The sequence below is a fragment of the Poecilia reticulata genome, linkage group LG23, assembly GCF_000633615.1.
Source record: "Poecilia reticulata strain Guanapo linkage group LG23, Guppy_female_1.0+MT, whole genome shotgun sequence".
NCBI lineage: Eukaryota > Metazoa > Chordata > Actinopteri > Cyprinodontiformes > Poeciliidae > Poecilia > Poecilia reticulata.
In genome coordinates, this window is record NC_024353.1 from 2,530,406 (window position 1) to 2,544,011 (window position 13,606).

The 13,606-nt window shown below is 35.5% G+C and overlaps 2 protein-coding genes across 2 annotated transcripts in view; both read left to right on the plus strand.

Moving 5' to 3' along the window:
* rassf3 (Ras association domain family member 3) overlaps nt 1-5,561 on the plus strand; it is a 53,133-nt gene extending 47,572 nt beyond the window's left edge. Inside the window, exons 4-7 of the mRNA XM_008400493.2 lie at nt 1,042-1,215; nt 2,421-2,508; nt 4,122-4,237; nt 5,100-5,561. Of these exons, the coding sequence (XP_008398715.1) occupies nt 1,042-1,215; nt 2,421-2,508; nt 4,122-4,237; nt 5,100-5,249 (528 nt within the window). The 3' untranslated portion in view covers nt 5,250-5,561. The remainder of the gene's footprint in view (nt 1-1,041; nt 1,216-2,420; nt 2,509-4,121; nt 4,238-5,099) is intronic.
* Nucleotides 5,562-8,695: 3,134 nt separating this feature from the next.
* ccnd2b (cyclin D2, b) overlaps nt 8,696-13,606 on the plus strand; it is a 59,258-nt gene continuing 54,347 nt past the window's right edge. The window contains exon 1 of the mRNA XM_017302662.1: nt 8,696-8,879. The gene's annotated coding sequence lies outside the window, so the exon portion shown is untranslated. The remainder of the gene's footprint in view (nt 8,880-13,606) is intronic.

Sequence of the window (13,606 nt, forward strand, 5' to 3'; positions counted from 1 at the left end):
CAGGAGGTAACAACAGTTCACACTCGAGGTTCCAGGTTGTTGCTGGTATTTCAGCGCTAAGGCCGGTTCCCTCCTGCTCCCTGCATTCCCGAACACTCACATCAGACCGTGATGTTATTCCTGCTATTGTTCTCCCCTACAGTGTTTCCCTTGGCACTGACAGATGTGTTTGAAGTTCACTGCTAAAATGGTGGTGCTAAACTTTTATAAGGAGTTTTGCCTCAGACGTCTGTGAAGTAAAACATTTGGATTTCAGATTAGATATTTTAGCTGCATGGAATAAAAAAAAACTATAAAAGTTGTTTTCAGATTTTTTTTTCAGTGAACTGCAGTGATTTGCGTTTTTCTAACGATTAATTTAATTAATTGGATTAATCGTGATTAATCAATTATTGAAATGATAATTAACCAGTTTACAAATTGATTATCATTAACTGAAGTATTCAGACTTAAAAAAATTAAATATTCAGAGCAGTAATTGAGACAAAACTGTACAAAATGTACGCTTTGGATTTAAGACATAAACACCTTTGTCTGTAAATATGTTTTAACCAATAGAATTAATTTCACTGAAAGAATGCCACATTATTGAAATTTAGGCAATAAAATGTTTTTCTTATTTATTTGATTTTTTAAAAGTATTTTTAATATTATATAAAAAAAAGCTTGAGGTTAAATGAAAATCTGCTGAATGTGCATATTATTTTTATTCAATTGATCGTCAGAGTAAACAATATAATAATCGGTTATTAGAATAATTATTAGTTCTAATGATTTGGACAGGAAACCGGCAGATCCTCACGGTTTGAGCTCCTTGCTTCCTGGAAATGTTGAGGCGATTCATAAACGGCTCGGACCGGATTCTTTTCACTCCCGTAACAAAATATTCACCGACACCAGAGGGTTTGCTGCCACACCTTATTTTGTCTTTGCTCTTTTTTTCTGATTTTTATCTCTACTCTTCTGTTTTGTCTTGGATGACAAACCCTCGGGGCTCGCGCCTGCAGCTTTGAGCTGACGTTGTAACTGTCCGTCTTTCAGAACCCTACTGGTGCGTACACTGGTTTCGTCAAGGTCATGATGGATCTGAGGCGGCCGGTGACGGTGCGCGGAGGTCAGAGGGCAGCGGGAGAAGCCACGATGGGGGAGGCCTTCTATCTACCGCGAGGAGTCATCAACACTCTCCACATCAGCTCCGAAAACACGGTCAAGCAGGTGGGGGAACGCACACAGACGCACTTTTCAGCTCACAGCCACCTGGGAAGTTTAATGAGGATCTGATGACACACGAGGTGAAGTCAAGGTCAGAGAGACAAAACAGAAAGTTGCCTCTTGTATTCAACTTTAGTCCAAATGAACGGCAACAAAACTCTAAATGCTTCACAAAATTTTATAGATTTGATAATTCGGTGCTCAAATTAAGGTCTGGGGGCCATTTGTGGCTCCTGGACTGATTTCCTGCGGCCTCCTAACCACAATTCAAGATTAAATTTAATAACATTAATAAACTATAGGGATTTTCACTTGGCAAGTTTCTGATTCACCAAAGTAATAATTTTATATCAAAAGGTGCTTAATAGGAATTTTTTTTTTACAGTAATTTAAAGCTAAAAACATATTTTCAGATTAAGATTTTTCCTTATTTTAAATGCAAAATGTATATATTTTTTTAAATAATCGATTATGCTGACAATTAATAGATTAAACTGATTAAAAATTAACATATTCTTCAATTTCCTTTACATAACCTCTTAAGCCTTTTATGCAATTCTATAGTTATACTAAGAGGCTAATAAACAAATAATTACAATCTCTTTTTAAGTAAGAAGATAAACATTTTATGCCTAAAATGCAACAGTATAGCTTTCCTTTAGTGAATTTGAACCAGGTGAAGCTAACACTACATAACTTGAGGAGTTTTGGGTAAAACATATGTGTAGACAATTTATTTTTTATCTTAAATGCAAAATGTATATAGTTTTTGTAAAGTTTTGACTTAACACACTCAGAACAGCAATTATTTCAGCAAATTGCCTTTTTGGAGTCTTTCAGCAATTAATTACTAAATTAATTTACGATTATGTAAATAATTGATTGTTTACGATTAATTGTTTCAGCTCCAACGCAACGCGGTGAATAATTATGAATTGAAAAAAATATTTTAATACTCTTTGTAGCCAATAAAAATCTGAAAAGTGTGGCGTTTAACTGTTTTAAGCCTCCTTGTCTTAATATGTTGTGTATATTTATATATTTTTATATGTTAAGCTAGTAAAATCTGGACATTTGAGTCTGGTGCATTTTAAGATGGAAAATATTTAGGAGGGTTTCCCAAAATAAATCCATAATTTCACCTAAAGTTGTAAAATCTTTGTAGTTTAGTAAAGTGTCTGAGTAACTTTTTGTGTTTGTGCGTTCAGGTGATCATGGCGCTGCTCAACAAGTTCACGGTGGCAGACAACCCGGCCAAGTACGCGCTGTACAAGCGTTGCCGTAGAGACGAGCAGGGTGAGTCTTCCTCACCGTTTCGCAGATGCAGTTTCATGCCGATCATGCCGGGCTCAGTATCACATGCTTGAGCTGTGATGTGTGGAGGCCTCGCCCTCGACTTGAATACCACAGGGTTCACCCAACTACGACAACACACCAGGGATACCCAGGAATACACACACTCACACACACACACGGTGTAGGATTTCACCTCTGTTTGAGTCTAGTTAACAGCTCAGACTGAGGAGACACTTTATCACCCACCAACCTCCAATATGAGCTTTCAAATGTTTATCTTCAGTTATTTATCAGTAGGATATTTAAATGCATTTGTGGAGTTTCTTTTTTGCCACTCCTGGTTTGGTTTAAGATTACGGGAGTGAAGCCGTGTCTGCTAATTAAAGGCTGTGTCTAGACAGAGATGTATGTAAAATTTAAAGGCTTCAATTTGACTTTTAATTAGAAAGTAAACATTTTTACTGAGTTGTGGGCATGAGATGGAAGAATGTCTTAGGAATGAATGTTTTGAATTTTTATACATTGGTTGTCAGTGTTTGCTTAATTCCTAAATATAAATCTATATTTTTCCTCACTGTATGGTGTTGAATCAAGCTAAATTTCTATTTTAGGATAATTTTTAAACTATGAATTGAGTTAAACGTTTTGAATTCCCTTCTACCATCATCTCTCAATAATTTTATGTAATTTTAATCCATTCCTCCTGACAGAATCGGTGTAACCGGGTCGGGTCACACAGGTTTTCTTAATTGAACAAATCTAAGTACACTGTAAAAACACCAAATTCTACCAAGTATTTTTCTAGTTTCTAATGCAAATATATTGGTACACTTAAAACAAGACAAAACTAATTTAAAATTAACTTTTCAGATGGAAATAAAAGCTTATTTTATGTAAAGAATGCCTTAATATTGATTTAAAAAGTACTAGTTCCTCTGGAGGATTTTATTACTTTCAAAATGGGGGAAAAGTGTTGTTATAACTTAAATTGAAATTAGAACTTTTTCATCAATGTTAAGGAATTTACCTAAATTAAGGTCGTAAATCTTGCTTAAATGTTACTTGTAAGCTTGTTTTGTCTTATTTCAACTAATCTGAGATATTTGCAGTAGAAACTAGTCAAACCTAATTTTAAGATTTTTTTTTTGTTTTTGCATTGGCACCTTCAGGCGTCTGTAAATTTTACTTGAACCAGAACTGATGTCTAATATCTTGGCTTATTTCTGTTTGTTTTCCCATGATGTCACACAACGAGGCATTGTGTTTGAAGTTCTGCCATTAATTAAATCCGGAGGCGTGGCTCCAATTAACTCTGATGTTGTGAATCAAAAGCTTTAAAAGAAATTACATCTTCACGGTTTTTTAGAAACAACCTTTAAATGTCATTTTACTGTATTTAAGCTTCTGAATTCCAAGAAATTAACCAATTGTTTTAGGAATTAGCAAACAGGAAGGATTCAGGGTTTTAACATTTCAGCTGGATGTTGAACTTTGACCCCGGTTTCTCATAGAGTTGGTGGTTGTTAAAGTGCCACACCCATCCAGGTGTGTTTATACCGCAGCACCTGTATGGATGTGTGTTGACGTTTACCCCCCTCTGGTGTGTGTTGCAGTGTATGTGTGCAAGCTGGCGGACGTTGAGAAGCCGCTGTTCCTTCGCCTGGTGGCCGGACCCGACCTCGACACGCTCAGCTTCGTTCTGAGAGAACAACAGACCGGAGAAGTTATGGTGCGACCAGCTGGACTCTTCCCAAATCTGTTCCCACTTTGTTTTCCTGTTCTTCCCAGTCGTCCTCTGTGTTCTTTCCTGTTTTTCTTTCATTTCAACCTTAAAAGGGACCTGTTAGGCTTTTTTTATATTTCCATTTGAGTCTCAACTGCTTCTAAAAACAACCTTAGCGCTTAAAAAATATATATTTTAGCTTTTTTGGTGGGCAAAAAGTTGATGTTCTTTGGTGTCTGCAAAACAAGCCATTTCAAAAACCTCACAATTGTTAAGTCGCATTCCATGGGCACTACATCGTTACCTAGCAACCCCAGGCAAGCTCAGCCCGTTACCTAGCAACCCAGGCTGAGCTCCAGCATGTTTGGTCAGCTGGTTTTCCCCTTGTATGCACTGTACAATGGCTGCTGGAAGAGTTATTAGAAACCATTTTCTGTATTATTGCTGGTTGTGCAGGACGCTCTTCTTCTACTTTTCAAAGATGTACGGTTTTCTGCAGCCAGTTTTACGTGCGGGTGTAAAAGTTGCGTTTGGGGGGGCGTGGCCAGAAACAGCTTATTCTGATTTAAAGTGACAAGACGCCCTAAAACAGCCAAATTGAGCAGAGTAAAATCTCATCATCTAAGAATAATGTGCAAAAAAAGATTAATATGTTTTGTGTCGCCCATAGACCTATACTGACCTGTTCAAGTAAGAACAATAGGTCACCTTTAAAAAACGTGTACGCTACACTTTTCAGATTTTCATAATCTTCCTTTTTCTTAGCAGTTCTCCACGTCTTTGTTATTGTCCATCACATAAAATCACTTTGAAGCACTTTGAGTCTTTGCAGCGTTAGAAACATAAACGTCTGTATTTTCCTCTCCAGTGGGACGCCTTCTCCATCCCAGAGCTGCGAAACTTTCTCCGGATACTTGACAAAGAGGAGCAGGAGCAGAAGGAGGCGATAATTCGCCGCTATGAGGTCTGCCGCCAGAGACTGCAGGAGGCCATGATGGCGGTCGGATCGCCTTCGTAGAGGATTCGCCTTCCATCAAACCAAACGGACGTTGTTTTTCTGTCGTTAATCTCCTCGGAGGTGAACGTGTTGGTGGAGGGACGGCTGTGAACACGGAGGGAAGCAGCACCTGGACGGAGGGATGGTTTGGATAAAAGACATGAAGGACAAATAAGAAAAAAATGAACTTTTAGACTTCCTTCACTTGCCAAAGATCCATTCACGTGCCACATTATTTCCTCTCAACCATCCCTCGTTCTTTTTTCTTCTGCTGTCACATAATTTATCTTGATTCCTTTTTATTTCTTTCATTTTATTTTAACTAGTGAAAGACTTGAGGCTGTATTTTTTTTATTTAATGCCTTTGTCTTAAAGGTTTGTAAATATTTTTTCTTAATTTATATGGGCAAAGCTTTATCTTTTTTTCTCCTTTTTTTAAAAAAAAAGCTAGTCTTATTGTTTTGTTTCGAGGAGGAAACAGACGTGTTTTTGACACAGACGGAGAATAGTTTATCAGGGCTTTTACTAGCTGATGAGTGAATCAGATGCATGTAATTAAACAAAAACTCTGAGAAATGAGAAAGGTAAACTGGATGTAGGGATGTAGCTGGAAATGGAGAAGTATTTCTACAGAAAAAGTAGCTTTTTACAAAAAGTATGGAGTCCCACATGTGCCAAACTCAAAAACTTAAATATTTATGTTACCTAAAGAAGTGGTTTATATTAAATGTCTTAAATTGCTTTTTTTTTCTTTCAAGAAAACAAAAATACAAGATCCACATGTTAATATAAAATATTTGAATTTTTTTGTTTCATTTATTTTTTTTAGTACAATATTATGTTTAAGTCATTTTTGTCTTTTTCTTTGAATTTCGGCATGACGTTGGAGTCTGACCATTTTTTAAAAACATTGATTTCCGTATATAATTTAGTTAGCTGCAGTATTAAGATAAGTCATCACAATCAATGATTATAAAATATAATGTTCAAGGACAAATCATTGTTTTTATATTTATTTTAGCATATTTTTTAGAAAACAATCTGAAAAGTTATGGAATATTAGAATGTTTTGCTCAGAACTTTATCACTTTTTTGACTTACTGCTTATAGTTTTAGATTTTGAAATATTTGTAATACATTACGGGTTCATATTTGAAACCTTATGAAATGTAATTGAGTCAGTTTTTTTTATAACATTGATTTTGGCACATTTTGGGCTCCATAACCAGTTAGACGCTTCAAACATATGGAAGCACATTGCTGCCTTTGCAAAGCAACATGTTGTGTGCTTTGTGCGAATTATGAGTGGTTAAGTCTTAATTTTAACTTTCGGATTCCTACTTTTGATGTTTGTCACAAAATTATGACATCAAATACGGTTAAGTGTTGATTATAATCTTCACTTTTAACATTATAATTATAGGATATAAAGTCAAAATTGCGAGCTTTAGTTATAATATTGAGTTTTACAGCTGGAAACTCATAATTATGACATAATTAAGGTTCATTTTTATTATTTATTATTATCGTAAACTTTATTTACAGTAAATACACCATTTTATTTCTTTGCACTGGCAGGAATGGGCCTCCAAACTGGTACAGCTAAATCTAAGCACGGGGTACTGAATGTAAACATATTTTAGCAGGAAATGTTTAGTAGAAATATTTTTCAGTACAGTGACATTAGGAAAATCTAGTTTGTGCAGGAAAAAGATGCAAATAGTTTCTGGAAGTCGACTGAGTTTGAGGAAGTAGGAACGAAATATGAAATGTTTACAAAGAAGAAAACAAGATTGTGGTAAATGTCAAGTTGAAATGTCCAGCTTTGACCTCTTTTTGTCCAGCTGAGATGCTCCAGAGGGAAACGGAAAGTGAGGACGGGGAAAAAAATTCTTAGAAAAAGAAGGTGCGAAAAGTTTTACTGAGATGTTTTATTGTAAGAATTATCCACTTTTGGGAGTTTTTTGATTGAATTTATTTTAAAAAACACAATCAGTCTTTAAAGGAGTATGAAGACAATCATAAGGATTTATGAAAGCTGATGTTTTTTCTCTGCTGACGCTGAATGACGTCACGCTGATGGTGCTGCAGGGATTGCTGTACAATGACGCCCTCTGGCGGTCATTTACCGCAAGTATTTTCTTAAATCTGTGTCAAACATGCATTGCTCATCTGATAGATTTATTCTTTCTGCTGTTTTTTGTCTTTTTTGTTATAACCAAAGATATTTTTGTGTTGTTGCCAGGAGCAAAATGATACCAGAGGCCTCTTCCCAATTCAGGGAACAATTTATAACATTTAGAGTTTTATTTAAAGGGTAAATTAACCCTGATTTATTCTTATATCAAACACTGGGTTTAGTTTATGGAAGGAGAAAGGGGCTTTAGGAATTTGAATCTTTTCTGTAACTGAATAATTGTGAAAGTGAATCAGATAAATAGTTGTTTTTACAAGTTAAAATGTCATCTAGAGGAAAAAAATGCATAAATTGGTCATTACTTTCTAAGTTTTTCTAATTAGCAGTTTTGAGAGATAAATAGGTTCTAAAATATAATTTCTTGTCAAGACAAAGTGGTATTTTTGCCCCTTTTTTGCCTCCATATTCTTCAATTGAAAATGATGTGAAAGTCTGCATGGAATAAAAAAATTACAATTTATTGCTTTTTTGTGTTTCTTATAATCAGTTTTATGATATCAAACCAGGCTGGTTGTTGCTTTAAATTCAGGAGAAATGTCTCGATCTTTAAATATTTTTGCTGTTTAATCCGAACTGCTGTAACACTCTGCTGTATCTTACCCTTTATTGGGATATTTTTTGTGCGACATTCTAATATTAATTACATGTTTTATGTTAAGTGTTAAATTTACTTTATTTCCTTTTTAATTGAGTTTGTTTCTCTGCACTTTTGCGCCTCATGTCCTGATTATTGTTTTATTTTTATTTTTAAAGACTTAACATTTTAAGTCTTTAAAAATAAAGACTTAAAATTGAGTGATAAATATCACTCAATTTCCTAACTATTTCATCAAAAATTAGTGGAAACACTAAACCAAACCTCCAATGTTATATTTTCTCCTCATATTACAAGTGAAATTTGTTAAAACACATAATTCAAAAGGAGGGAGTCTACAAAATGTGAATTTAACCCTAATCCTTTTTAGTACATATACAATTCAAGTAGATGCATTGCAGCACTTTGCCTCCATCTAGCGGTCAGTTATGCGCTATTAACCTTAATTTTGCATTTTTTATATACATATAAATAATCAGGGAGTACTTGTTCGTGTTATATTGAAAATACTATGTGCTTAATTTAGAATTTGAGTGCAAATAAATATTTTCAACTTCTGCAAATGCATGGTACTCCTTCAGCCACTAGAGGGCGATACGGTTGAATGCTTAGCCTCATCTCAAGATAAGTAAAATGCCACCTTTATGAAATACATTTAGGATGAAAGAATAAAATAAGCCATAATGTTAAGATGTAGCTGATGTTTTTAATGGGACATTTAGATTAGAATCCTTGCACTTTACTGTGACGCAGGGTGACTTCCGCTGACAGGTATGGCAAACGGTGATTATGGCATTAAATTAAGTTATTTTAGTGGGGCAGAAAAATAGAAGAAGACGAAAGAAAGCCAAAGATAAAGGTAAGACGTTTGTTTGTAACTTGGACTTCCAAACTCTCAGATTTGAAGAAGTTTACAAAATGTAAAATCATAAATTTGTCCTGCTAGCTTGCTAAGCTAAAAGCTAGTTGGTTTGGTTAATAAACCGAGTTTTAGTGTTTTAAGTCAGCTAAAATAAAAATGACACGCAGTGGTTGAGTCCACCAATTGAAGTATTTTCACCTAGCAATACTTCAAGATTACATCAGGTCAATTTATTGAGTTTAGTTTGTGTTTTATAAGTATTTTACGTACTAGAGGTATTTTATTTAGCAATCAATGTACGGAAGAAGATTAGGGCCACCAAAAAAAGACATAATGTTATCAATTTTGAGATTAAAGTCAGAATTCTGAGATTACTAATGACATAAAAAATATCAAAATTTTGAGATTAAAATAATGAGAAAAAAGTAAGAATTCTGAAATTAATGTCAGAGTTTTTTGGCTCTAATTTTCTTTTTCCTTAAGACTTGTTTGGCTACTTCCGTCCTATCGAGAGCGAATCTGTATTGCTAATGCTATCGTGTACAGCTAGCTGTAAACATTAGCTTAAACAGAAACAATAAACCTGAGATTTAGGTTCAGTTGTATTTTTACATAAAACTGTCACCAAATAGTAAAAATCCTAAACTGATTATTTTTTATTATTTTGTGCTTCATCTCACAAAATATATTGTGCTAATGCTAACGCTAGCTTTAACATAAAAAGTGGGCAAAATGGAGATTAGATTTTTGGCTACCTTTTTATATTTCCATCCTGCACTTAAAAAGTAATAAATGACATTTTTAGCATCTCTGCCCATTGAAATGCTAAAAATTTACATTTTCAGTGCTGTGATTATAGCCATTTGATTCTTCTATCTAAAAATGTGAAAATCTGATTTTAATTTAGAGCAGTCTCTTTCGGAAAAACACTTCTTTAAAAAAAAAAAAAACAGATGCACATCTAAAACAAGATATTGCATGACTTACATTTTATTTGACCACTTTTAGAGTTGCTTTTAGAGTTAAAGTTGAGATCTGACTAAAAACATTTAAAGCCCTAAAAGCTTGATTCCCACTGACATCATGGAGCTTTTATCCTCTGTTGTTTGACAGAAACCGCTTTAGATCTTTAGACAAAGCCTTATTGTCTTCTCCTTGGTCAAGATTAAAGTCCAACAGTCGCCGTGTTTCTTGCCGTTAAACTTTTGAACCTTAAACAGAGGAAATCCGCCTCCTCTATCATGTCTGCGTGCGTGTATGTGTGTTTCTAAACACATATTTCAGTTTTAGTGTACTTCATTCCTCTAAGAACCATAAGAATTTAGGAATTATTTTTTTAAACTTAATTTGTGGCGTTATCTTTGTTTTATTTGATATTCATTTCTTGTTTTATCTACAGTTTTCACCCCATGTCATTGTTTTTTTAAAGTTCAAACAGTTAAAAGGCATGAGAGTGAAACTTTAAACTGCTGCTGCGCTAACTCAACTAACTCACTCACTCTTTGGTTACCTAGCAACTCACTCTTTGGTTTCCTAGCAACAACCTGTTAATTCCACCCGCCTTGCTGATCTGGCTATGCGGGGTTCCCAAACTTTTTGCAAACAAGTTGTCAGAACTGAGTGGCCATATTTTGTCTAGTTAAAAATATTCAGGTAATTTGATTACAAATTTTTTGTTATTGTGATTTCTGCTTTGTTTGTGGAAATACTGCTCCTATATTTTTCTGAAAATATGTGGCTCATAAAGGAAAAAAAAAATTTTGTGTTGTAGTTCAAATTTGTACCATTATTCAACCTCAATTGGGGTCCATGTTGGATTATTTCAAGGGCTGCAAATGGCCCATGGACCGCACTTTGAACACACCTGGACTAAAGTATTTACTCTGCCTACATCCCCCAGAGGTGGGCTGCACAGTGGCGCAGTTGGTAGAGCTGTTGCCTTGCAGCAAGAAGGTTCTGGGTTCAATTCCCGGCCTGGGGTCTTTCTGCATGGAGTTTGCATGTTCTCCCTGTGCATGCGTGGGCTTTCTCCAGGTACTCCGGTTTCCTCCCACAATCCAAAAACATGACTGTCAGGTTAATTGGTCTGTCTAAATTGCCCCTAGGTGTGAGTGTGTGTGTGTGCATGGTTGTGTGTCCTGTGTGTCTCTGTGTTGCCCTGGACAGACTGGCGACCTGTCCAGGGTGACCCCGCCTCTCGCCCGGAACGTTAGCTGAAGATGGGCACCAGCAACCCTCCCAACCCCACTGAGGGACAAGGGTGAAAGAAAATGGATGGACATCCCCCAGAATGCTGTGCGGTTCTGCATCAAAATGATTACATTTTCTATTATCTATTGATATAGATCACATGTCTGTCGTGACATATATTCCTAATTTCCAATCTGAACATCATCTGTTGTGTTTGCAGTTTGTGACGGTGACCAGGAGATGGCGATAATACCTCAAAGCATGGAAAGTTTTCCCTTCAGACCACACACTGTGAACACACTCACACTGGGGGTGGGTTTGAAGAGAAAGCTTAGCTCAGATATTTGAGGGGAATACCAGCAACTGGACTCACTTCCTTCTCTATGCTGCTGTTGCATTTATTTTCTGAGAACAATCCACAAAAAAACTCAGATTTTTGTTCGTTTTATTCCTCCTCCTTTTTTTTTTTTTTTTTTTAAACTGCTGTTTGAGGAAAAACTCATTAGTTCTGAAATGCCTTAATGTTTCATGCGTTTGCTGATGTATCACCAGGCAGCAAGTGTACACAGTCAACCACAGAGTATAAATGCTCTCTACAGAGCTGCCGAAGTTTCCCACTTGCTTAGCCAAGAGTCTGGGGACCGTGTGAAATGGTTTCTGTGTGCTGCAGAGTGGAACATGTCTGCTCAGTGCCAGAGGCAGCAGGCCCCACGCTTAGTCATCTCTATGCTGTGTTGCTCAGATTGGAGGTATCTTCTCATTTCGGGCTGCAAGAGATGTTTCTTGATCTGAGTCAGCTGTTTTCAAAAGTGTTTCTGGCTTCAGATGTTCGCTGTTCATCTAAGTCTGGAAACCATCCGATCCACCGCATATTACCGACGTGCTGCAAACAGTTTTCTGCGCTGTCTTGTAATCTGTCAGAGTGAAAAAGTCTTCCGTCATTCCTCATTTCTTTGAGGGTTGCATTCATGAAGCCTGAGTTAAATGGAGTCTGTAAAAGTGGTTTTGATCAACAGTTTTTCAGGTTTTCTTCAGGTCTCTTTTTAGTGCTGGAAAATAAATCAATGACAGTATAAATTAAGTTAGACACGTGATCAATATCAGTAAATAAAATGTGTGATGGAAAACGCAATATATGGAATATTCACTGAACTCCGATCCAGAACCGCACAGCATTCTGGGAGATTTAGGCAGAGGAAAGAATTTAGCCACTGACTTCTCACAGCTAGCTAAAGGTTTGTGGCATCAACTAACTCACTCACTCTTCGGTTACCTAGCAACTAACTCACTCACTCTTCAGTTACCTAGCAACAGCCTGTCAAGTAACTTGCGCAGCAGCAGTTTAATGTTTTGCCATCGTGTCTCACAATTGCTTAAAACTAAAAGATGGCGTTAAATTAAAAACTATAAAACAGTAAAGGTCACACAACCAGTTTTGTAGTATTTCAGATATTTAAAATGAAATATTAATCAGTAATTATCGATATTGACTGATATGAACCACTTATATTGTGATAAGTTTTCCTGCTCTATCGTCCAGCCTTTGATATTTTTAAGTTTTCTTTGGATCTTTGTTACTTTTACTTTCCCTTTCTGTCCAGTAGCTAATCATCTCCTGATTTTATAAGAAATATGACTTTGACATAATTATGTACGCAAATATTTTATCTTTTCTTTCAAATATTTCATGTATGCCCTACGCAAAAAATCCACAAATAATTTTGAATTATGCTGCACAAAAAAAAACAAAAAAAATCTATAAGGTCTTCTGTGTTTTTGCACTGAATAAGAAAAAAATGTCAACTTCCCAAAATACTTCTGGAAAATTATTTATGTTTCTTATCCATTCTTATGAAATACTTCACTAACCAAATATTCACATCAGTCAGTAACATATTCTTAGAGGTCCTTACCACTTTAACCCATCAGATTTTTAGTCAAAAAACAAAATTACTACAACAATTTTCATGTAAGGCGTGTCTGCTTGTGAATGGCAACAACTTTAATTTTCATGCCTTGGATTTAAAAAGAAAAAAAATCCCAGTTGAGTCCAGTTTCTTAAAAATGGCTATGAGAAGGTTAGATATTTTTTCTACATTAAATATTCATAATGGTACTACAAATATTATTGGGATGTCAAATGGATGAAAAAGCATCCAAGAAAACTTTGAAATTTTGGGAAATATTAAGAAATAAGAATGTAAACTTTTACACATCACAATTACTTCGTTTTTTTTTTTTTTTTTGGCAATTCCTTTCAAACAGGAAGCAATTTATCTGGATGAACCATGATGTGGCAGTTGTGGATTAAAACTTTTTAATTATTTATATGACAACATATCAGATGGACATACTGTGTACACTAAACACTCCCAGCAGGTGCAAACATTTAGATCAGGGTGATAAAAAAAAAATCCAGCTTTTCCAAATGCTGATTATCACTCACCTTCTGTTTATACTTTAAATTAGCTCCGCCTCATTCAGCAACAAAAATACACCAATACTGATTCTTTCTATTGATACCACGCATGCAG